The 23,553-nt window shown below is 38.8% G+C and overlaps 2 protein-coding genes across 5 annotated transcripts in view; one reads left to right on the forward strand and one right to left on the reverse strand.

The window, feature by feature from the left end:
* The window catches only part of ENPP3 (ectonucleotide pyrophosphatase/phosphodiesterase 3), a 33,374-nt gene extending 15,039 nt beyond the window's left edge, over window positions 1-18,335 (reverse strand). The window contains exons 1-13 of the mRNA XM_071740908.1: window positions 18,038-18,335; window positions 14,147-14,222; window positions 13,150-13,272; window positions 12,000-12,125; window positions 11,153-11,213; window positions 9,284-9,381; window positions 6,597-6,676; window positions 5,899-6,018; window positions 4,596-4,705; window positions 3,302-3,367; window positions 2,497-2,569; window positions 1,107-1,215; window positions 827-955 (exon numbers count right to left, since the gene is read on the reverse strand). Coding sequence (XP_071597009.1) covers window positions 827-955; window positions 1,107-1,215; window positions 2,497-2,569; window positions 3,302-3,367; window positions 4,596-4,705; window positions 5,899-6,018; window positions 6,597-6,676; window positions 9,284-9,381; window positions 11,153-11,213; window positions 12,000-12,125; window positions 13,150-13,272; window positions 14,147-14,222; window positions 18,038-18,175 — 1,309 coding nt within the window. The 5' untranslated portion in view covers window positions 18,176-18,335. The remainder of the gene's footprint in view (window positions 1-826; window positions 956-1,106; window positions 1,216-2,496; window positions 2,570-3,301; window positions 3,368-4,595; window positions 4,706-5,898; window positions 6,019-6,596; window positions 6,677-9,283; window positions 9,382-11,152; window positions 11,214-11,999; window positions 12,126-13,149; window positions 13,273-14,146; window positions 14,223-18,037) is intronic.
* The window catches only part of MED23 (mediator complex subunit 23), a 320,898-nt gene that overhangs the window by 261,050 nt on the left and 36,295 nt on the right, over window positions 1-23,553 (forward strand). For 2 of the 4 annotated variants that reach the window (XM_071740910.1, XM_071740913.1), the window contains exon 1: window positions 21,359-21,518. The exons of 1 other annotated variant lie outside the window; for it this stretch is intronic. In XM_071740910.1, coding sequence (XP_071597011.1) covers window positions 21,459-21,518 — 60 coding nt within the window. In that variant the 5' untranslated portion in view covers window positions 21,359-21,458. Of the gene's footprint in view, window positions 1-21,345; window positions 21,519-23,553 lie in introns of those variants that run through there. One more of the 4 variants, XM_071740909.1, reaches the window with a different exon arrangement.

Consider the following 23,553-nt stretch of genomic DNA (forward strand, 5'->3'; position numbering starts at 1 on the left):
CTACATTGTATAAGTACTGTACCTACAAATATAAAAACAATTAGAAAGATAAAGAAATGTACAATGGGATCCCAGTTCTTATTTGAGATCCGTAAGAGTACTTTGTGCATTCTAGAAACTCACTCAATAGAGCACTTCCATAGAGCACCTCTCTTCATTCTTCTCTATGACACAGAAAGTTTTGGATTTTTGGGGGGGGGGGCGGGGAGGATGGGGTTTTTTTCCAGTCTGGTAGTATATTATCTATTCTGAGCCAGAGTCAGCTCACATGGTTTCAATTTTGTGTTCTTTTTGGATACTAGCTAGAGGGCTCAACCAAGGATTGGATCCCACTGAGCTAAGATTCAGAATCCATAACTTTGTACACACCATTAGAAGCAGTTTTGCTTCAAAAGGACTGACTCTGCCAACATTGCACAAGAAATCTGTGAGGAGTCATACACTTAAAAAAGACCTGAACTTCCAGTTCACAACAATAAAACTGGATTTGCTTCATCTTTCCACTTGCCAAGAAAATGCAAAAAGGAGCCTGTAACAAGCTTATGTAACCTTCAGTTTCACCTAAAGGGGTTATTCTTGCTCAAAAAAACCACCCCAAAACAAAAAAACAAACAAAAAACCCAACCAACCAACAAAAAATATTTAAAAAAACAAACCAAAACAAAACAGAAACCCAACAGAGGTTTAAGCCAGGTTAAGTGAAAACGAAAGCTGTTAGCTCCCCTGATAAATAAATATACAGGGAAAATTATTTTTCTGCTTTTTTATCTATTTATTTATTTCCTGTTATATTGATTGTGAAATCCCAGGACTGGGCCACACTTACAATTAAAGTAGTCCTTTGGAACATTCATTGCTCGTATGCGAGCTGCAGGGCCCTGATACATGTAGAAGTCAATCTGTTTGAAGTAATCAGTCATATATTCCAACTGGCTGCAGTAGGTCCTCTCCATCCCTAAAGGACAATATAGAAACAGTTGGTTTTATATAAAATATATTGCAAGGAAGAGAAAGTGAATTATCAAATAGGTTAAAAGTAGTTACACAGAGGAAGAAAATGATGGCTAAGTAAAATTTAGATTGAAAAAAAAAACTAGAAACATTACCATGATCAGCTACAACAATGAGGTTTACACAATTGTGCAGGTTTCTTTGCTTAAGTCCATCCATTAGCATCCCCAGTGCTTGATCAGCTTGCTGTAAGGCTTTTATTACCTGTGGGATAAACCAGATTCATTAGAATTTTTCTTTCTGATTTCAAGTTTTCACTTCAATGCAATCACCAAAGTGTGAGAAAAGTGAGCTTTGATGTCAATTTTCAGGTTCTTAATATCATATCTTTTCTTCTTCCATTAAAATACAAATGTGCAGAGTTCTGCTCTACAACAGAATATGCAACTTAAAAAAATCACAATTAATGGTTTTCTACTACCTGAGAAAATAACACATGCCAATCAAATTTGACCCTCACTCCTTATTTTATGCAAGTTACTAGATCTATAAAATAAATACAATTTTTGTTGTGGTATGAACATGTCATTGTATTAACAATAAGCAGCATTTCAAAAATATTTACACATATGTATTAGCTGTAACTCCAGCGTAGCATCCAAAAAGGCACAGTGCCCTTCTCTCATATATCAGTAAAACACTGACCACCACTGAAATCATATGGAGAAATCCAGCACAACCCAGCCCACAGCCATTGACAGGATGGCTCTTCCACAGGTGGTGCAGCTGACTTGCAGTTTGCCTTCCAGTCCTATAGCAAGGGTGACACCCAACTGAGTCCTAGGAGACCATGTCTGAGCACTTTAGCCCTTCTTGTTTCTTGTTTCCCAAACTCTGCTGCACTCTCTTGAACATTTTGCATGCATGGAGAATGCACACATACAGAGTTACACATACAGTAATGGGTTTTGAAAGGTTTTATATATAAAGCGAAATGGTAGCTCCCTTTCTAGCTAGGAAGCCTAAACCATCCCACAAAGATCAGCTGTTCTGCCCTTTTTCACTACAAGGCCTGTTGCTGAAGACTGTTTTTAAACAACATTCCAGGAAAAAGCTGATATTGTAAGTCCTAAGCTCCTTAAAGACTGAACTTCTTGCCACAATATTTTTGGATTACAAACTATCAAACATTGAAGTACAGTGTTAGAAATAAATAAAAGACAGTTCTGAGAATTTGCCAGGCTGCAAGCTTCCAAGTATCTCTTGGCAACTAGATTTAAGTTCTTTCTAAATAAAATCATTAAAATAGGGATGATCTGAAGCTATTTCTGCCAGTCTGTGAGGTTACGGAAATTTTGATTGACACACAATGTTGGAACATAACAATGGGCTCAACCACAAGCAAATGTTCTTAATAAAAACTCACAGAACTGCCACGGTAATTTTTTATCCACCATATCCACAATTTTATAAATTGGTTAAGTTCATAGTAGAGTACCATTTTTGCTGCAATTTAGTCTAAGAAAAAACACAAAAACTACTTACACCAGCACTAACTGGTCCAAAGTTATGCCCAGAATGATCTGGTTCTTCAATATATAAAGAGTAAAAATCAGGCCTGGAATTGGAAAGAAAAGAGTAGACTATTATAAGAATTTGAAGACAGCATTTCAAAAAAAACTTTCCATTAAGAAAAATAAATGAAACACTGCAACTTTAAAAGCAATTTATAAATAACTTCTTAAAACTTAGTAATACTCCATGCCCTTGTCATTCTAGTTCCTCTGAGTTTTCTAATTAATCAACATGGACTATGTAAAGTTACATTTTCAAGAAAGAAGTCTCCAGTTCATTAAATTGGTATACAGAAATCACTCAGATCTCAGAATACAGAGCAAGCTGTTCATTTTTGAGACCTAAATGGAACTACCACTCTTCCTGATTAAGCAGTGAGGCTCTAGAGAATATCTCCTAACTGCAAATATATCAGGAATTTCATAATAAATTATCATTAAAAATATTTCACTTGTTAATATGTCAGAAAGCTGAGCATCACAGGCAGTACTGACATCTACTTTTTGTCCTGAATTACTGCCTGAAATTGTCCGGGGTTTTTAAAGTTATAAATAAATCAGTTAAGTAGACATTGTTTAGATATTTCTAACTACAATATTATCCTGAAAATTATTTGCTATACTTACAGAATCAGCTTAAGTTTAGCACATTATCATTTGAAAGGGTGAGGAATACTCCATGTATCACACACACCAATAGAAATTTCAGTTGCTAAGCATTAAAGCCTTACTAAGATATAGTCTCACTAACCAACCAGATCATTACTAAGTGTTACCTCTCAGACTGGGTATAATCAAGCCATTTCAATATTCCTGAAATTCTCTGTTCAAATTCAACTGAACTGGGAAAAGAAAAAAAAAAAGTCAACAAGTTTTCTCTGATAATCCCTCCTAATTCCAAGATATTAAGAGTCCACCCTCTTAGCCATATAGTAAAGTCACAAGTTTGTTTTTCAAGAATTATGCATTTTAGTAAGGTAGCAGCAACCATTTTTATCTTCATTTTTGTTTTAATGTAGCTCACATTTAATGGCAAATTAGGCAGATCCTGATTTTGCAAACACTAACATGATGTTGGAGGGAATACTCATATATAATTAAATACATTAAAAAAAATTTTAAAAAAAGATATTTCAAGTTTAGAGCATAAATCTGAAATAAAGTCAAAATGAATTTCATTCTTTCCAGCATGTATAAACCTTTGACCTTTGTATTTTACAAGCAAGGAATTTTTCCCAAGAAAAACCATAGTGAAGTCATACCTCATGTCATATGAAGGAATTCACCTACTAGTAGCTTTGCCTTCTGTAAAAGTCATGGAGAAGCTTTAGGCTAGTGACCTACAGTACTCTGGTGTTTTCTGAGTACTCATTTTACACATTCCTTCAAAACTTTTACTGTCTATAGGGACTTACAGTTACATATTTGCTTCAGATTATCTTTGTAAATGTGAAGAATCATATCAGATTTACTAAAATAATAATGAAAATTTGATGTATTTTACTAATACCAATGCTTTCCACAAGAAACTGGAGAAAATATACAGAACCATGGTTCTGCAACAGTGCACACATTATCATACAGCAAGCAAGACTAAAGGGAATTGATCTGGAACTTATCTTCCTTCAGAATCTTCCCTATCCAGCATCCTGTCTTCATTTACTTTCTGCCTCTTGCCACAGCAAGTTTGTGTTCATTATCTTAACGTACAGGTTATCTGAAAGCTTATTCTCAAGTGCAAGTATTTCTAAAGGGCTGTATAGCATGTGTAGATTTTACGTGTGGTTATCTGTGGTCAGCAGTTGGTTGACACTTCCAGAACTGTTTAGGAGAGGATAATATCCAGTACCCTTTAAAGTTAACATTGTGAATCTCCTAAATGGTTTTGAAAATCTCAACTACTATAGGTAGTTCCATGACAAAACCGGGGTGATGTGACATGGTACTTATCTCTCAGACTGGTTTAGGAATCCTGTAAGTTAAAAAATCTTTTCTTTCATTTCCTTCAACTGTCATTTGGATTTTTGAAAAAATTTACAGGAATTTACTACAAGCCCTACAAAAACTTACCCATTGTATTTCTGGTACAAGGTGGGGTATGTTCCATTAATTGCAACATCGGAGCCTGGCCAAAAGAATGCACCTGCTTTCAAATTTTGGTATATAGCTGTCAGCCAGACCTATGGGTAAAGATACAAACAAATTATTTTATGGTATTTATACCACTGGAGGACCTCAGATCACCAATGTAGAAGTGCATTATTGAATCAGAAATATGCTGCAAGCATGCATTTTTCTATCTCCTTTCACATATCACCCAGTTGCTTCATGACCCCATCTGACTTGGAGTTTGTTTTCTATATACATATTTTGAAGAAAATTTAGTAGCATGGAAGCCATTTCTTGGGTTTTCTCATCCTCTCAGTGTTTAAGAGACATTTGGACAATGCCCTTACTAACTAATTTCTGGTCAGCCTTGAAGTGGTCAAGCATTTGGACTATCCCATTGTTATAACTCCATTCTAACTGAAATTATTCTATTCCATTCAAGTTACATGGCCTAGAGGGCATATTTCTATTCTTCTCAAGAGTACATCTGTGGTTCTGTTACAAACCTGAGAGAATCCTTCATGAAACAATAGCACCCAAACCTGGGTATTTGAGTATACTATAAACATGGCTACACAGGCACACACACATGTATGTCTATACATATGCACACGCATAAATAAACATATAAATGTATATTAAGTAGGTATAGCATTTTAAATGTGTGTATTTTTTATATTTTTGTAATATTGTTACAGCTTGATATTTCTCGTAGATGAGTAATATTAATCATAATCATAGGGACAATCATGATAGAAGGTTTTTATGAAATGTGCCACACACACATATATATATATAAGTTCACTTTGCTGGCATTAAACTCTGTTAGTTCCTTCCTTGCTTGTACTTTGTAAGTGTATTTGTAATTGTGTATAATTTGAAAGGAGGATTTCAGATTTCATGTTGTAGTAGTTTTCAAATACAAACAACAACAAAAAACCACAATAAAACCATATGAAAAATTTACTATGCCTTCCTGTGGCAAGAGTTCCATTCCAATACTAGCCAAAATATTTAAGGTTTTTTTAGTAGCAGACACATTAAGTGAAATTTTTAAGTCACAGTTAACATTTTAAGAGGTCTTTTACTTTCATAAACAGCAAAGTATTTTGTAAGCAAGCTATAATATGAAGCCTGCAGCATTTTTGGCACATACCGCAAATATATCGCACAGCTTTGCTTTTTATCTCTTTTTGTTTTGTTTTATAATATGGCACATGAACCACTGTAGACAAAGGAATACCATGTTGAGAAATAAACTTACTGGCTCCCCTTTCCACCATGAAGGTTTGTACATTTCCTCACTCGAAAGTGAGAAATGCTTGTCCAAGTCTACATCATACATGTTGTTATCAATAATACCATGAGATTCTGGATACAATCCCTGCAAAATTAAAATAATAATAATAAAAAAAATTAATATTGAAATCAGATGGAGCCTAAACTATGTTGCAATGCACATTGTTGCAGTGTTGCAACTACTTTTGAGGCTGTTTTATCACAGAAACAGAACATGCTTTCCTAACTCAGATCATCAGATTCCAATTCATTAAGTCATTCAGCATGCCTGTCAAATTCCCAAGAGTTTCCCTCATTTCTCCCCAGCCCAATTAATAGCTGATGCACTACAGATTAAGTATCTTTTATTATATTTGTCATGTGGCTATGCATTAGCTGTGAAACCCACCCTAACACACACTCTCATTGACTGGCTATGTCCTTACCCACACTCTCTGACATTCAGTTGGACTGAGAGAGATCAAGAATCCCCAGTTCAGAGGGCAGAATCAGCCAACATATCTAGAGAGAGCCACACAGATCATGCCTACATGCACTCCCTCAGCAAATCTCTCTCTTACTCATGTAACCTGAGTTCCCCTGTCCCACAAAAAGCCCGGCACCACAAAATCCTTTCTATGTTGTCCAGATAATGAAAAGGAAAAATAACAAATTCTCACTTACTGTGACAAGAGTATAGTGGTTTGGAAAGGTTTTTGTGGGGTAAACAGCTCTCATGTATTTTGAATGTGTGCCGCATGTTTCTGCAACAGATCATTGAATTAATATAAAATTGCTGTTATTTTTTTTCAATTGAAAATGAAGAGTCTTAAAGAGAAACAAACAAACAAAAAAAATTACCACAGACAGTTGCTGTGGTATTAGAGAAGAAATGTGACTCCAAATTAAGACGCATATGTTTTGGTGTCTCTTTGTGAACTAGGCCTACCATCCTGTTGCAGTCAATAGGCCCCGGACACTCAGCGCAGCTCCCTAAAGCCTAGATGCCTAGGGACATTTGAGACATTTTCAATGATCCTGCCTGGAATTCAGATGATACTCCTACATCCATTTGTCTGCCAACCCACAGAAGCATCCCATATACCTCTGAGACCTGAAATGGCACGAGACACACGTTTACACAATGAAACCTCAGGTCAACCCAGGCAAGATATTCCCCAGAACTGACTGGTGACCTGATGCATGGGAAGGACTCAGTAGCTTAAGATCTGGAGTCTGGTGCCAGTTGAGACACCCTTAGATATCCAAGATACCTGCATGAAAGTTGGTAGTTTTGATGCAGGATCACCAGGAGTCCTGCATGCTCCTGCAACAGCTGCTGAAGGCTATCTAGGATATACCACAGCACTCTGAAGTGTATCTGAAGTGTACTAGAAACACACAAAGGCAGCAATTTGTCCTGTGGCACCCTCTGTCTGCTGACTGAGCTGACTTGTTCTCTAGGCTCTTGAGATGCACTGTACAAGGTTACTGTGTTAGTTACTGTGCTAACCACAAACACACTGACTACAATGAGCATGGTGACATCTCACAAGCAGACACCTCCAAAGACATATCTAAATGTAGGCATCCTGCCCTGGAGTGAAAGCCACCGCAGGTGTTCTACTTTTATCTCCAAACACTTCATCACTTTTCAGCAATCTAAGGCAGTCACCACAACTGGACATATCTGTAATATCTAAGTCCACTGTATTATCCAACTTATTTACCCACAAAACAAAAGTGTGGAGATTGGAAGATGCCTTAATGCCATTTCTTAATCTAAGCCACATGCAGAAACAGTTGTGTATTAAGGTGTAGTCAAATGGTTATCTGATTCACACTCAAGCACACTTCGTACTTTGATGTGCAGTGCTTCAGTCAAGGAACAGAAACTAAGTTTAACTGAACTTCAGCCAAACAGTTAAAGCCTGAAATCATTCAACAAAACTGTTCCAGTATGGTACTGAAAAAAGGCTTAAAGAGTGTTGAAAGAAGGGCTGAACAACTGGCAAATATTTGAGAAAATCAGGAAAATGGATATTTTTTATGGATGTCTCTCGAATGGTTGAAGGAGCTGCTTTCATAGTGTACATATTCCATAACAGCTATTTTCAATAACCCTATAGAAAAACCTAGGTTAATGGAGTTAATAAAGATGAAATATTCCATGCTATAAATCAGGGTCACATTTCTTTCTTTTGCAAAGAAAGAAATTCCTTTTCCTTTCTACTGTAGATTTCTGAGAAGAATAAATGTGCATAAGCAATTGTTAAAATTGACCACAAATAGGAGTAATGCTGAGTTAGATCTGTTCTTGTTTAAAAGTATTTCTTGGAAACATGCATGTAACATGGTTTTCACAATTTTTGTCAATTTGACATTTACTTTTCACCTCTTTCAAAATACTGAAACTGAACCCTGACTTCTGCATGCACTGTTTCTTGACTGAATCAAGTTCCTTCCAAAGAATGACTTCAAAGAATAAAATACTTGCACAAGAAACCAGGTCTGCACACTGCTTCAAGTTCAGGTTTCTGGTACCCTCATTATCAACAAAACAAAGATTGTTAACCATTCAGTAAACACAGTATTTTGTAACATCCATGTGAAGTTTTCAGATGAGCACAGTAGAAACAGAATACAGTGTTCTCTGTCAATTTAGACTATTACTGCTGAGAAGAGATGAATGATGAACATATGTGCAGATTTTTGGTCCAGGTACAAATAACCTTGAGATCTGAGCTCTGATATATTCAGGAAATTTTAATGAAGTAGTGTATTAATGGATGTCAGTTTTCATACCCTTTACAGCTAAAGATCTTCAGCTTCCTCTCATTCTGCCAATATTCAGAAATATGGGGAAACTTACTTGAACCTTATTGAAACTATATCAGAATCTTAAATTATACTAGTATGTAAATTACATTGCATTTAAGTCTAATATAGTAATACTCGCTGATGTACTTCTAAATATGTAATATTCTTTTCATGTTCTATGCAGATTCTCTTCATACTCTACTTCAATGATGACCTTATCAGCTAAATTTTTTAATGACATACAGAGAATGCAGGAAATCCTTCCCTGGAACTTTTTTCAGTCTTAACCCATATTTGAATGTATATTTCAAACTATTTATTTAATAAAAAGCTGCTGACCAACATTAGAGGCCTTGTTAAAGAAAGTCATGTTTGCTGTGCACACAAATACAATAATTAATGTAAAACATGTAATAATTAAAATATATAACTATGAGAGAGACCTGATTTGTGATTTTCTTACTGTGGAGCAACACGTACATATGGCAGAAGCAAAAAGGGAATGGAGAAATTGCATACATACTTCTAAAGTTAATAGTCAAAACACTTACTGAGTTTTTCAATATTTGGCAGCAAAGAACTCCAAGTTTGTAAGTATTCTGCTCTAAACCCATCCATTGAAAAAAGGATTAGTGGTGGCAGATCAAACCTACAGGAAAATATGAGTTTCTTCATCACAAAGGAGTTTGCAGAGTTGGTGACATGTTAATACCTTTAACAATACAAAGTCTCCTTTTAAAAGCATGATCCATAATTTCCATGTATTTCCCAGAATTAATATTACAGTATGAGATAAACAAATAACTCTGTTTTAACAACAAATACAAAATCCTCCTGAAAACAAAACATACTAAAACAAACCAAAAACCACAGTGGAAGAATAAAGTGCAAGCTACTCACTATATATAGAACCTAGAAAAAGAAACAGGGTTTTGTTAATCTTTTAAATACAAATACACACACAAAAAATACAAATGCTGCAGACTAGCATTCAAATACAAGGCCAGACTATTAAAGAGCCAAAGTACCTCTGTATATAGTGATGAATAGTTGAATTCTGTCACTTGTTTCTTAGTGTTAAAATATCTTTCAGGGCAGCTGGCCTAGGACTGTAGAAGTACAGCAGTCACCCAGCAAGCACTTGAGTTCAATTGCCTGCAGTGCTGGGAAAGTGGTTTGTGCCTTACCTCACCACATTTCCTTTGTGAAGACATCACTAAGCACTCCATGTCCTTGGTGTATTATATCTTTCAAGTTCCCCAGCTTTCAGGGAGCTGGAGAACACTTCTTTGCCTCAAGGCCCCTGACAAACTAAACTCAAAGCTACAAAAGGAATACAGCAGCTGCTACTGGGGGAGAAAATTACTGAAAAAAAAAGTTACTGATGACTGACTCCAAACCTTTTTTTTTGAGTAATACCTTGAGTGATAACTATTTTTAAAAATTGTATATTCACACAAGGTGGCAATCACTATCTCAATTTTCTTTTCTTTCACAGTGGTCTTTCCAGAACAGAGAAGTACACTGGTATACACAGTTTGTATAAAAGCAGTTTGTATAAAAAAGCTTCCTGTTATGAATCTGAAATTAAATGGAACTGTATATAGTAACTTAAAGAAACCCTCCTCCACTAGCTTCCAAGCTATGTCCTATGAAACTGTGTTAGCTCAGCAAGTTATTAGTTAACCCATGAAGAGACCACAATACTAAAGGCTTTATTGTTACAATTTTATTGTAACATAGAATAATGCATAACATCATAAATACGCTAACTGAACCAGAAAATAATCTGGTTTTTTTTGAGAACAACTATTAAACTGTGTTTCTGCCTAGCCTCTGCCTTCGATTCTGCAATACTGCACAAACAGCAAAATACCTGCAGGAGGACATCAGAATTAGCATGTTTCAGCACTTGTAGATACATGGCTACTTTCATAGTTTCCTTTTCAGCACACCTTTCTTCCCACAGATAATCCAAGTAAAAAAACCAACCCTGTTACTTAGATAAAGAATTGCAGTCACATATTTTAAAAAGTTATTATGGCTTGCATAAGGTGATTTTTCAGAATTATCTGAGATACAATATTGTAATGTAAAATGGACTATGAACAATTCATTATACGTGAACATTAGATAACTCTAGCAATTTTTCCAGGTCTGTGCAAATTGACTTTCAGTCTGGATTTGAACTCCTGCACTCTGCTCTAAACTGTAAATGATAAATGAATGTGCAACAAAATGACAAAGGTTTTAGGAAAACATTTCTAGCCACAAACGGCTTTTATGTAATATTCTACAGGGCAGGAATCTTATTCTCAGTAATCATCAAAACCTCATGAAGGCCTGCTTCAGGCCACTGGGTAAGTTCTGACCATTGCAATGATTTTATTTGCTAAGAAGACAAAATTATTTCATCCTACCCAGCTGGACACTGAGGAGTTTCATGTGTTACACATGGTTCTTCCACCCACGGTATTTCACCTAGAGGACAATTGAAAATACCGAGTCAGCATTCAAAACCACACAAAAAATGAAGAAGTTTCCTGGTTGGTCTTTTTAGAGTTATTCCTGGTAATTTTTCTGCATTAATACAGAATTATAGAAACTTAGAGCTGAAGATACCTTTAGAAATCCTTTACTGAAACCCATTAGGCCCTCAAACCCCAAAAGGGCTAATGCTTACAATTTGAAGTTAAAACCAAAGCACATATACTATACAGGCAAGCAAACATACAAAACAGATTAGAAACCACTATGAAAATTTAGTCTAAGTTTTAGCTGGTTTTAAATGGAAAACATTTAAACTGTATCCTACCCACACTAGATTACCGCCTTTTATTTTTGCAGCCACTGGTATACACTGCAGGTATCATTCCTGTAGTCTGATTTTACCAGTGCTATTCTTTATGTCATTCAGAAATAAGTAAAACTTAAGAAAACCAAACTGAAAATTAATTACTTAAAAAAAAAAAAAAAGAAAAAAAAAAAAAGAAAAAAAAAAACAACTCACAACATCCACATTGTGCATTCTGCTGCAATATTCAAAATATCATCTCTTTCTTATGTATGATACATGTTCATATTCTCCAGAAACCATCTTTTTCCCAGTCTAAAAACCCAAAATCTTCACTTCCAAACATTTTAGTTCTCAAAAACACCACTGTAAGACTCTAATCTTGAGAAAAAAACCTTTATATTTGTTATGTTTGCACATGTATTAATTTCACAGAAAAAATTATATGACTGTATATTTGACTTTCGATTTACCTTTGCAAACAATGTTGTAATTTACACAACAGTCTTTTTTCTCCAAGCAGTCATCAGAACAAGAACAGTAACTTCCTGGTATCCGTGTCTCACCACAGCGGAAATTAGTGCACTTCCAAGACCTGGCTGAAAATTGAAAGAAAAAGATTATGATTCAGTTCACTGAACCCTATGCAAACTCCTTTGTGTGGAAATCCCCTAAATAGGTAAAGAAAAAAGACAAAACATTTTTGTTAAACTATAATTTAAGTGTCCTGCTTGAGTGGCTTTAGAAGTCTCAGCTGAAGGGAAAACTCAAGGTTTCTTTCAACACATAAAGCCTATTTCTGTGGGCATCGAATGGTAATATAGAATAATTTGTTTTACAAAGATGTCCCCAAAATCACTGTATTCAATGCCTTCCATCCTTCCAGAAAGATTAAAAAATAAATTTAAAAAATCAATCACATTTCTCCTACAGAAAAGCAAGAGAAGAAAACAGATCTTTTTCCTCCTCTTGTACATGATTCCCAACAGACAGAAAAAAAAAAATCCAAAAATTATTAAATAAAAAAAAAGAGAGATGAGGTGAGCAGGAAAAGTGATAAGGATTAAAAACATCCAAGTAGCTGCTGGGAGAGCAAAGAGAGCCTCTGGAAATAAGTCTAGAAGAGGAGTGCACTCCTCTGACCCCAGGCCCCACTGAGGCTGAGTGTGCCTGGCCTGGAAACCCCCTTTGTTTTGAAACACACAAGAGGTGCTGGCACAGTGGCACCATTTCATGGCCCCTGGTCAAAAACAACCCACGTTTTCCGCTCACGCCCATCCACAGATTTATCTGGGCCAGGAAATATGCACTGCGAACACTTTTGTTATACACAGGGGACAAAAAGACAGGAGGGACCTGGCTTCAGAAAGACATGGAAACAATTTGTGTCCTGCCAAGCCAGCAAGTGATGACCCTCTAACCACTTGAACGCAGGGGTGGCTCCACACCACCACATCCTTCCCTCCCCGAGGGAATGGAACACAACTCCTATATATCTGTGTAACGTGAGAATTCATCCTGTCTGTAATACAGGACTTTTTGGGTGAGAAAAAAATTAAAAAAATTAAAAAATAAAATAAAACACCCCAGAAACCAGTAAGCATTGCCTGTAGGGGGACATACTTGGCTCCACGCAGGCGTCCTGGTAGTCCCAGCAGCAATCCTGACGCCCCTGGCAGCCGCTGTCGCACCCGCAGCCCCGCACCCTGTCCCTCGGAGGCTCGGTGCACTTGTGCCTGCAGCTGACTGTAAGAAAACAGTGAGACTCAGTGCTCAGAGAACCCTCTTCCAGACAGGTCAGTCGAATGGATCAGACACAGGCTGCAGGGAGGGATGTTCCATATTATCCCCTTTGCTAGGCCCATAGTACTGAAGGATCTCAGAGTATTAATGAATGGCGTTAGGAATATGAAAGAGCCCGAGCTTCCTTGAGCTCATCCAGTGTGGGATTACTACTGTTTCCATGCTAAAGGAAGTGTTCTATTTGCCTCACTATGTGGTATGTTTATTTGTTTGTTTTCATCCAGCTTGACCCCCTCACATCAAAATGCTACTTCGTATTCCTAACTAAAAAGAATAACATTCTACCAAAAAACCCCATTATCATCCCCTTTTTACCATCGCTTAACAGAAATGAAGTTTTCAGAGAAAATTCATAATCAGTTTTAAGACTAACAATATAGATTAACTATTAGATTAGACTAATTATAACAAGTGTAGCCAAAGCATGCATCCTGAAGGTGGCATCCCGAAGGTGGCCCAATGATACATCTCCTACAAAATATTGCTTAAGTAAATGCAAGGTATTATATGCAGCAAGATTACTCCTAACTCAAATTTCCTAAAAGCATTTTTATAAAATTTCCAAACCTGTTGTGAACAAGGTTTAATAGTTCTGAAAAGAGAAGCAAGACACTCAGGGGGTTAGGATAACTTTTTCTTGTATAGCTTATGAGTGCACAGTTTTTTAACAACTCAGTCAAAAAAATACAAGGACTTTATTTTGACAGTTGGTAGGTTTTTGCAGAGAATTCACATTACACTATAAAAGAGCCTCTGCTGAAGGCCTTTACCACATTTAGCCTCAGCACTAAGTATGCTGAAATTATCACAAACATACCTTGCTCTTGGTCTCCACGGTTCAGTCCTAGTCCTAAACCTAGTCCCAGGGATACAACCAAGGCACAGAACAGAGCCTGTCACATAGACACAGGAAAATTTAAGTTCACAAATATGGTTAGCTGTTATGTTTATTAGAAATTAACTTTGTAACTATTATTTCTATGAAAGTATTATTTCTTATGAACATATTATCACTTGGAACTTTTTCATCAAAAAATGGGAGGCATTCTGAGCCTGAAGACAGGAGAAGTACAAGAATGATTCTCCTGTGAACTGCTTAAAAGCCAAAGCCTACATATTGCACTGTTACCTGTGGCTAGTCCTATCTTGTAATGAGGGAAGTCTTTGCTGAGGAAAAGGCAGAAGGAACTAATATATTTACCTGTTTTAAAAATTCTTAATCTGTGTAAAGAGAAGCTAATCCCTTTTATTTGGCTTCTGTATTTTTGTGAAATGCTCACAGGGATTTCCTAAGATACTCAGCTGGACTGAGACTGCAAGCATGAAATTTTCATCCACATGCCAGTTTCTCACCAGTCACCATGTGAATGAAGCTAAAAGAAATTGGAAAGAGACAAAGGGCCCGAGGAAACACCGTCACAGAAAGCAGCATATTGTTTCAGAGACTGGGGAAGAGCTGGAGAAGCCTCTTCAGCTTAACAGACACTTGAGATGAATGGTGATGTTTGCTGGCTGAATGGTGCAGTGAAAAGTGATCACCCTGTTAGAGTATTCCATAGTGCAAGAGCTTGCCTATTAACTAATGAAACCATGGGAAAGAAAATGCATTATCACAACAAACCATCATGAGCCATCTCAGTTTGCTTTGTATTTTTCCCTCAAAGTCGTGTTTTGATTCCTGATGTTTCCAAGAACCACCGGGCACTGTCAAATACTAAGATTCAAAATAAAGCAAAAATAAGAAACACTCTCATGCCCAGAATTACTGTAATGGAACCTCTCAACTGAGACCACAGCAATTACAAGGAGCTGAATAAAACTCTGGATATGCATAGAAAATAACCAAGTTCACATATACTATCCTGTTACTTTTTGCCCATCCCTGCTCACACAAACACCCTACACTTTTTGTGACTGCCTATCCTGTGTTGCAGGGAGAGCTTCCCACTTCACATCACAGGTGCAGGTGTAACAATCTGGCCATGGAGCAGCTCCAGGCCAGAATAGTCCAAGCACGCATGGCTCATTCCAGGAAGATCCAGGCACTCAAGCCAGAAAGTCAGGAGTGGCACACTCCCCACTAGCCCTATAACAGGGACAACCAGGAGACCTGAGTGTGGATCTGGTGCAGCACATACCTCTTCCTCTGAACAGATACAATTGGAGGGGCTCCTTCCAGACCCCACTCTTTCTCTTCCTGCTGCTATGCTCCCTGCTCAAAAATTTCTTATTTCTCCCTTACTGTCCACTTTCTCCAGCCTCATGCCACTGATTTTTTTCTGAAGAAACACCAAACATCAGCAACACCAAAGTTTCTCCTTGCACACTTTCTCTCTCCCAGCTTTCTTCCTGCTGCTCAGTCCCTGTTTTTTGTGCAGAAGAAATACCCCAAAAGCAGGAATGGAAATAGAATTGGTGAGAGAAGTAAGAGAGACAGATGGGATAAGCATGCTTGGAAAGATTAACCAAAGTGGCAGAAATGCTGAAGTCCCTTGAAGAGACACCCCAGGTACGAAGGCAGCTGTTTAATCCTACATCCAGACAGCAAGGACTGAGAATCAGGGGGTGCAATTGGGCCAGAGCAGCAGCCACTCTTTCAGGGCAGGCAGAGTAACCACGAGTGACCAAGCAGGTCTTGTTTCACCAAGTACAGATCAGCCCAGTCACCAGGACATGCACTCTTCACCTTAGAATTTACTGTGGCTTTACCCTTAATTTTCATTAAAGTTCACATGTGTAATGAAAATAAATAGATTATACTAAATTAAAAGTGCAGTTATTAAATCAACAACAATTCCCACTGCTGCAAGCAATGAGGAAGCTGGACCCAAAACTTACAGCAGATATACAGATGAAATACTGCATTTAAGAGCATTTACACAAAACCCCTTGATTTTGGGACAATCATCCTTACGGTGAAATAACACTGAAAGCTCCTCACACTTTCCACTTCTTAACTTCTATGTCTAAATACAGGACTATGGGTATTTATTAATTAAAAATTTGTTCTTAATGCATGTGCTGTCTTCTTGAGCATTTACTAAACAGTCTGACTACTGCTTATGCGTAGACAGTTCTCTGCCTAGGCTTTAATGAAAGAGTTGCCAAAGAAATACTTCATGTATGTACTTTGTCAAAGATGTACATATATGGTGTAGCATATTAACAGTTTAAACCTCCAATATTTAGATTAATTTTTTTCACATAGGCATGCATTTGAAAACTAGTGTATTTGAAAGAACAAGTATCTTTTAGGACACTTAAATTTCACACTTTACTCTTCCAAGTACCTCTTGAAAGTTCTTTTCTTCACACTCAGGAACTTTTCCCATTGCTTCTCATGACTAATTTATTTCTACCAATTCTTTTTTTTTTTTTTTCTATTTATTCTATTCCTATTTTATCTTTTTCTCTCTCTCTATTTCCAGTATTTCCCTTATATTTTCTGCAACCCTTGAACAATGTAGCATTAAAAGGAATCCGAACTACGTGAAATTGTTCCGATGAAGCAGAGCTGAAAACTATCATAACATTACTCTTTTTCCATAGGGCTGTTTTCAAAATTAAGTTCTTAGCCCTTTCAAAATCCCAACCTGTCATTTTCTCTAAATTCCATTTTACAGATGTAAGAGCTTTTGAAAACATATATATATATATATATATATATATATATATATATATATATATACACACACAAACACTTAATCTTTGGGTTTTTGTGGTCACAAACAGGATCGTCCTGGGATCCTCGGGTGGTGATAATCATATTTCTCCTCCCACCCACCCACCCACCCCTCCACCCCCCACCTTCTCCCTTTCTCTCTCTCTAAACTTGCCAGGTCACTTCTTACTGCTGGAGCTATTTGCTGAACACCAAATAAAACTTTGTGTTTGCACCCCACACTGCGGGGTTGGACTTCGTTCTCGTGGGATCCAAATAGAAGTTCCACCGACCACAGGGTGGATCTTAACAATTAGCAAAAAAAGAAGACAATGATGATAATGATTATTATTATTATTACTATTACTATTATTAATGATAATAAATAATATTAATATTATAGTAATATTATTAATTATAATTATCACTAATATTATTAATAATAATTTTAAAATATACAGATTGATGTTGTTATAATTATTATTGTTGTTATTTACAAGGCAGCTCCTAAGGGCACTGGGGGAGACCGAAAGAGTTGACCCGATATTTGAGATGTGGGACTGCCAATACTGTATGAAGCGGTTCATCAGCCTTTTCTCATGCCTTGCTTCCTAAGTGTTTTTCACCGACAATTTGCCTGCAGTTCTGTTTTTGTTAAGGAAAAATCCAAAGCAGTAAGCAAAAAGGAACTAAAGCCAGTTTGGCCGAAACCAAATCCCTTTAAACAAACGTATAAAATGATTTAAGCTAGGTTTTTGCTGTGTGAAAGAACTGTCAGGTTATTGTAATAGAACAAAAAGTGCAGTTAACTGCCAGGAAAAACAAAACAAAACAAAACAGCTCCACAAACAAACAGCACATTCATTTGATCAGTGCCAGAAATCTGCCTGCATTCATAAATCCGCAGTGCATTCATGCTGTAAAACTTAAAGCCACTCCAGTGATTACATTATTGCCATGAAGCTTCTAAAAAATCGAAACTTCTAAGAAATCTGCAGACCTGAGAACTGCTGGACTAGCAGCCCTGAAAAAACAGTACCTACTTACAGCACAGATGATTTTGTATTTCAGGTTTTTTTTTTCCTTCATACACTCGTACGGTGACACCTCAGCTATGTGTCCACTTTTATGCTCAGTATCACCCCGAAGCTCCATTTTAGTAAGATCCGACTCTGGGCTGGGCATGGGCTCCCTCCCTCAGCCTCTCCAGCTGGGTTCGCTGAGTCTAAAATGCTGCTCCGGCTTCGGGCGTGCACATACTTTGTTCGGAGGGGTTTTAATGCGATCTGAGTTTTTGCACCCGGGATAGGTTTACAGGAAGCCAAAGCAAGCAGGAAAACGACTCAGAAAGGTCAAAGACTGCAAGGAATTATCTTTGCACAGAGAACCTGGCTGTGACATTTCCAGATAAGGAGAGCATTAGGTAAACTCTTAGCTGGAGATCAGGAGTAATACGTTGCTAAGCAATAAAATGCAAGAATGACACAAATTCCAGGGCTCAACTATTTGGTTAAAAGCTTGCTATTCAGAGTATTTGTTATCTTCAAAGGAAGCGCTAAATATATTTTTAAAACTCTATATGAAAGTAGGAAGTTTCTCAGCTCCTTTTCTCTATCGTGTGAATGTTTCCACATCCCTTCCCTTATCTAGCACCAGAGGTTTCCTCCTGATTATTTACAATCCATCTTTGTCACGTACTTCTTTCAGTTTGCTACAGTTTTTTCAGTAGTAATGTATGTACTCATTAAAAACAATTCTATACAACCAAATCAAATTCATGAAAAAAAAAAGTTTTGCTAAAGTACTATTTGAAATTTGTTTTTCAGTATAGTGGTTAATGGAAGGGGGTTTTGCTATGAAAATGTACCTTCAGAGCCCATTATAGCTATGCAATTGTAACTATTTAAATGTTGATCTGATAAAGCTGAGCACCACGTGAGCTGTAATTTATAATAAATATGTAATGTTTATGAATATTAAACCAAAACCCAACCATAATACTATACAAGCTGATATGATTAAAATTAACTATATCACAGCCCAAAACAGTACATTCTCTACCCCTAATTTTACAGCATTTGTATCATGCTCAGGTCACACATGATCCTGTATATACCCATAAATCACACAACCCCCACACATCCCCTGCCCATCCTTTGATATGTAGACAGGCTTCATCCTCTTAGACTCTGGGCCACCTCTGTAAAATTTCCATAAAATATCCATTGAGTTCTTTTCTTTCATGACTTGGGTTCCATCTCTTATGTTGGATGCTCAGGACAGGAGAGAAGTGTTGTGTGGTGTTCTGGCTGCCAAACTTATTCAGGTTGGGGCTTGCTTGCAGTGCTTCTTGTGAGGTTGGTCTTCTGTTTAATTGTTTTCCTCTTCTACTTCGTATAACATTTACTTCACACAATGTGTTACAATAATTTAAAGTCATATCTACTACAATCTGCATGCCTGGTCCCTTTGAACCAGGCTATAAGCTTTAACATTGCAATGAACTCCTCCCCTTGCCCACGCTCCAGTGTGGACTTATCCACACGTGCAGTCCCTTCCCTTGGCTGCCAAGCTGCCTCGTGGCAAAGGACCTGGTAGTATTGGCTGATGGATGGCTGAATATGAGCCAGCAGTGTGCCCAGGTGGCCAAAAAGGCCAACAGCATCTTGGCTTGCATCAGGAATAGTGTGGCCAGCAGGAATAGGGAAGCATTCTCTGCAAGTACCTAAAGGGAGGGAGGGTATAGTGAGGTAGGGGTTGGCCTCTTTTCTGAAGCAGCAAGTGACAAAAGAAAAGGAAACAGCTTCAAGTTGTGCCCACAGAGGCTTAGACTGACGTTCGGAAAATTTCTTTACTGTAAGGGTTGCCAAGAACTGGAACAGGCTGCCCAGGGAGGTGGCTGAGTCACCATGCCTGGAGGTATTTAAAAGATGTGTTAATGCGTTGTTTAGGGAAATGATTTAGTGCTGTAGTTGGCAGTGCTAGGTTTATGGTTGGACTGGATCAAGGTTTTTTTCCCAACCTAAAATAGTTATATGATTCTATGAGTCAGGGGTGTACCTGCTCCTCTGTGTTACTGTCTACAGCCACAGATGCTTCAGGCTGTATCTGCTCCAGCATGGCCTCCCAGGTCACAAACCTTTCAACTGGAGTTCCAGCTGCAGCTACAGGATTCTTACACTACAGGAGCAATAACCTGGCCATGTGCTCTCCCAGGCAAATGGGCAGTGCTGTTCTCAAAATGTTCCCAGGCACAGCAAAGCAGGATAAGAAGCACGACAGCAAAGAACAGCCACTATCACTGCTGTCAGCACACAGCAAGGCCTGTGGCAAGCACTGGAGGCCACCAATGAAGAGCTAAAAGCTGTAACAGCTATAAATCAGGATTACACATTCCCTTCAAATCTCTCGTTATCTAAAAACCCCTCTGGCCCCACACTAGGTGCCAAAACACATTCCCATGGGCTAACCCCAAGCCCCCAAACAGCCCCTTGTTCACTTCCCCCCAGTGGCACAGGGAGAAGAATCGAATGGGTTAAAGTTATAAAACTGGGAAGTCGAGTTACAGACAGCTTTACAGGTAACGTGAAGCTGTGTGCACAAGCCAAGCAAAACCAGGAATTCATTCCCTGTTTCCCATGGGCAGACAGGTGTCCATCCACCCCCAGGGAAGCAGGGCTCCATCACTCCCAGTGGCCACTTGGGAAGACAAACGCCATCAGGCATTTCTGATCTCTTTCCTCTGTTTTGTTCCCCAGTTTTTATTGCTGAGCAGGGTGTCCGATGGTGTGGGGTATCCCTTGGGTCAGCTGGGCTCAGCTCTCCAGGCTGTGTCCTCTCCCAGCCTCTGGTGCATCCCCAGAGAAAGCCTGGAGGCTGTGTAAGCCTTTATGACTTGACACAGGAATCAGTAACTCCAACTTAGTAGTAATTACAGCCAAGTATAGTCCTATGATAATTTAAGGGATTTAAATATTTAACCCCTTACTCTAAGAACCGCACTGTGAGAATCAGAGTATGTACGTTGCCAAATCATTCTAAGAACAGATTATTCAAAAAACCAACAAAGCAGCTTACAAAACATACAAAAAAAAAAAACCAAAAAAAAAAAACCAAAAAAAAACCCCACAAAAAACCAAAAGCAAACCAAAACACCCAAACCCAACCCAACCCAAAACACAAACAAACAAGAAAAACAACTTCCAAATTTTAAATGTCAGCTGTTTTCCCCTCGGTTCCCGCTTTCTGCTCAGGTAGAAAGCACCTCAGCCCGGGGGGAGACAAACCCAGGCGGCACCACCCGGAACGTTGGAGCCCCCGGAACGGCCGAGCCGCGCAAGCGCTTCTCGGGAGGCGGGATCAGGAACGGAGCTTCCGGCGGGGTCAGTTCGCCGCCATCTCCGCCTGACAAAGGGTCTGGCGGGGCAGCCGCTCGGCTGCGGGGCCCGGCCTGGTCCGGCCCGGCGCGATGGCGATCGCCATGGTGCCTATGGAGACGCAGTTACAGAGCATCTTCGAGGAGGTGGTGGTGAGTCCGATCCTGAGCGCCGCGGCAAGAAGGAGCCTTGTGGGCAGGCCGGCCCGGGCCTTCTCTGAGACCCTGCGGCCCGCCCTTATCCCCCTATGGGGGTCTAGGGGGATATTCATAAGAAAATATAACGGGGAAGAAAAGTTTTGGTTTGGTGTATTTTTTTTTTCTTGTTTGTTTGGTTGTTTTTTTTAAATTTTAATTTTATTTTCTTGGCGTCCGATGGGCCCACGGCGAGGTGCGCCCAGGAGAGGGGTGAAGGGGAGGTGGTTTGCCAGGGATGAAATCGTCCGTCTGCTGAGTCTTTCCAAGGAAGGTGAACTGGGTAAAACAAAAGGGAGGCGGTCCTCTTAGCCAACACGGAATCATGGTGTGCTGAGTTTACTGTAGGATAAACAGTTTAAGGAGACGTTTCGAAGTAGCCTTTCAGAAGATCGAGGTCTTGAGGAGGAAAGGTTTTTCTTCAGGCAACAGAATGGCTTGAGCAGATTGTGTAAATACAGCTGTACAATGGTACCAGCAAACCAATGCATAATTTGGTAGGTTATTAAAGTAGAATTGACTGTTTCAGTTGAAAGAGACCTACTGTGATCTTCTAGTCCAACTGGCAGACCAATTCAGACGTGACTGAAGTTAAAACATCTTACCAAGGGTATTGCTCAAATGCCTTTTAAATGCCGAAAGGCTTGGGGCTTTGCCTGCCTTTCTAGGAAGCCTGATCAGCCATCCTCTCCACAAAGAAATGCATCCTAATGTCCAGTCTGAACCTCCCCAGGCACAGTTTTGAATTATTCCCATGTATCCTATTGCTGGATCCCAGGCATTAGCACTTCTCTTTCCACTTCCCCTCCTCAGGGAGCTGTAGAGAGCAGTGAGGTAAAAGCCTTAGCCTCCTTCTCTTCAAAACAGATGAGCCTAAAGTCCTTAGGCACTCTTCACAGAACATTCTTTCCCGCTTCTTTACCAGCTTTTTTATCCTTGTATGGATTCATTCAAGGACTTTCACATCCATCACAAATTGTGGAGCCCACAGGTGCACACAGTACTCAGGACAAGGCCACACCAGTGCTGAGGACAATGGGATAGTCACCTCTTTTGTCTGGATGGCCATGCTGTGTGTCATGCACCCCGGGATGTCCTGGCTGCCAGGGCACATGGCTGGTTTACATTGAGCCTGGTTTTCACCAGCACCCTCAGATTTATTTCTGTAGGGATCTTGTGCCTGGCATTACCCTGTCCTTTCAACCAGTTAAATTTCATCCCATTAATCATAGCCCAATGCTCTGATCTTCTCGTTTCCTCTTTAAGGCCTCTTGTCCCTTGAGAGACTTAACAGCACCTCCCAGTTTGGTATCATGAGCAAACTTGCTAGTGGTGCACCTCACTCCTGGTTCTAGAGCATTGATAAATAAAATGAACAGAACTGGACCTAGAACTGAACCCTGAGGAACACCCCTGATCACAAGCCAGAGATAGCTCCATTCACTGCAGCCCTTTGAGCCCTTTCCTACAGCTGCTTCTTCACCCAGAGCACCATGAACCCTCTCATCCACATTTGGACAACTTGTCCAGAAGGATTCTGTGAATGGACAGTACCAGAAGCATTACTGCAATCCAGAAAAACTACATCCACTACATTCCCTTTATCTAGGTGACCTTTTGGTAGAAAGAAAACAAATTAATTAAGCAGGACTTTCCTTCTACGAACCCAAGTTTTTGGGTCATCAAGTCATTATTTTGTAGAGCAAAAATAAATGAGTTTCTGAACTGGAAAACTAGGTAGATGTCATAGGGAAGTGTAATTTAAAGTTATGTCTATAGATGAATTTCAGTAGAGGGAAGGTTGGGTTTATTTTTAAGTTTGCATTGTAAAATGCATGGTGTACTTTTCTTTGAATGGTGTTAAGTTGCTTATAGCATATTAATTGTTCATACCCTATTGATTTCTCTTTTTTGGCACTGTGTTATGTTCTCACATGTTTTACATGGTGATTTGACTGTGTTGTCACTTTGCCTGTTTTTGAGCAATGTTTTC

Source organism: Heliangelus exortis, chromosome 3 (genome assembly GCF_036169615.1).
Source record: "Heliangelus exortis chromosome 3, bHelExo1.hap1, whole genome shotgun sequence".
NCBI classification, from domain to species: Eukaryota; Metazoa; Chordata; class Aves; order Apodiformes; family Trochilidae; genus Heliangelus; species Heliangelus exortis.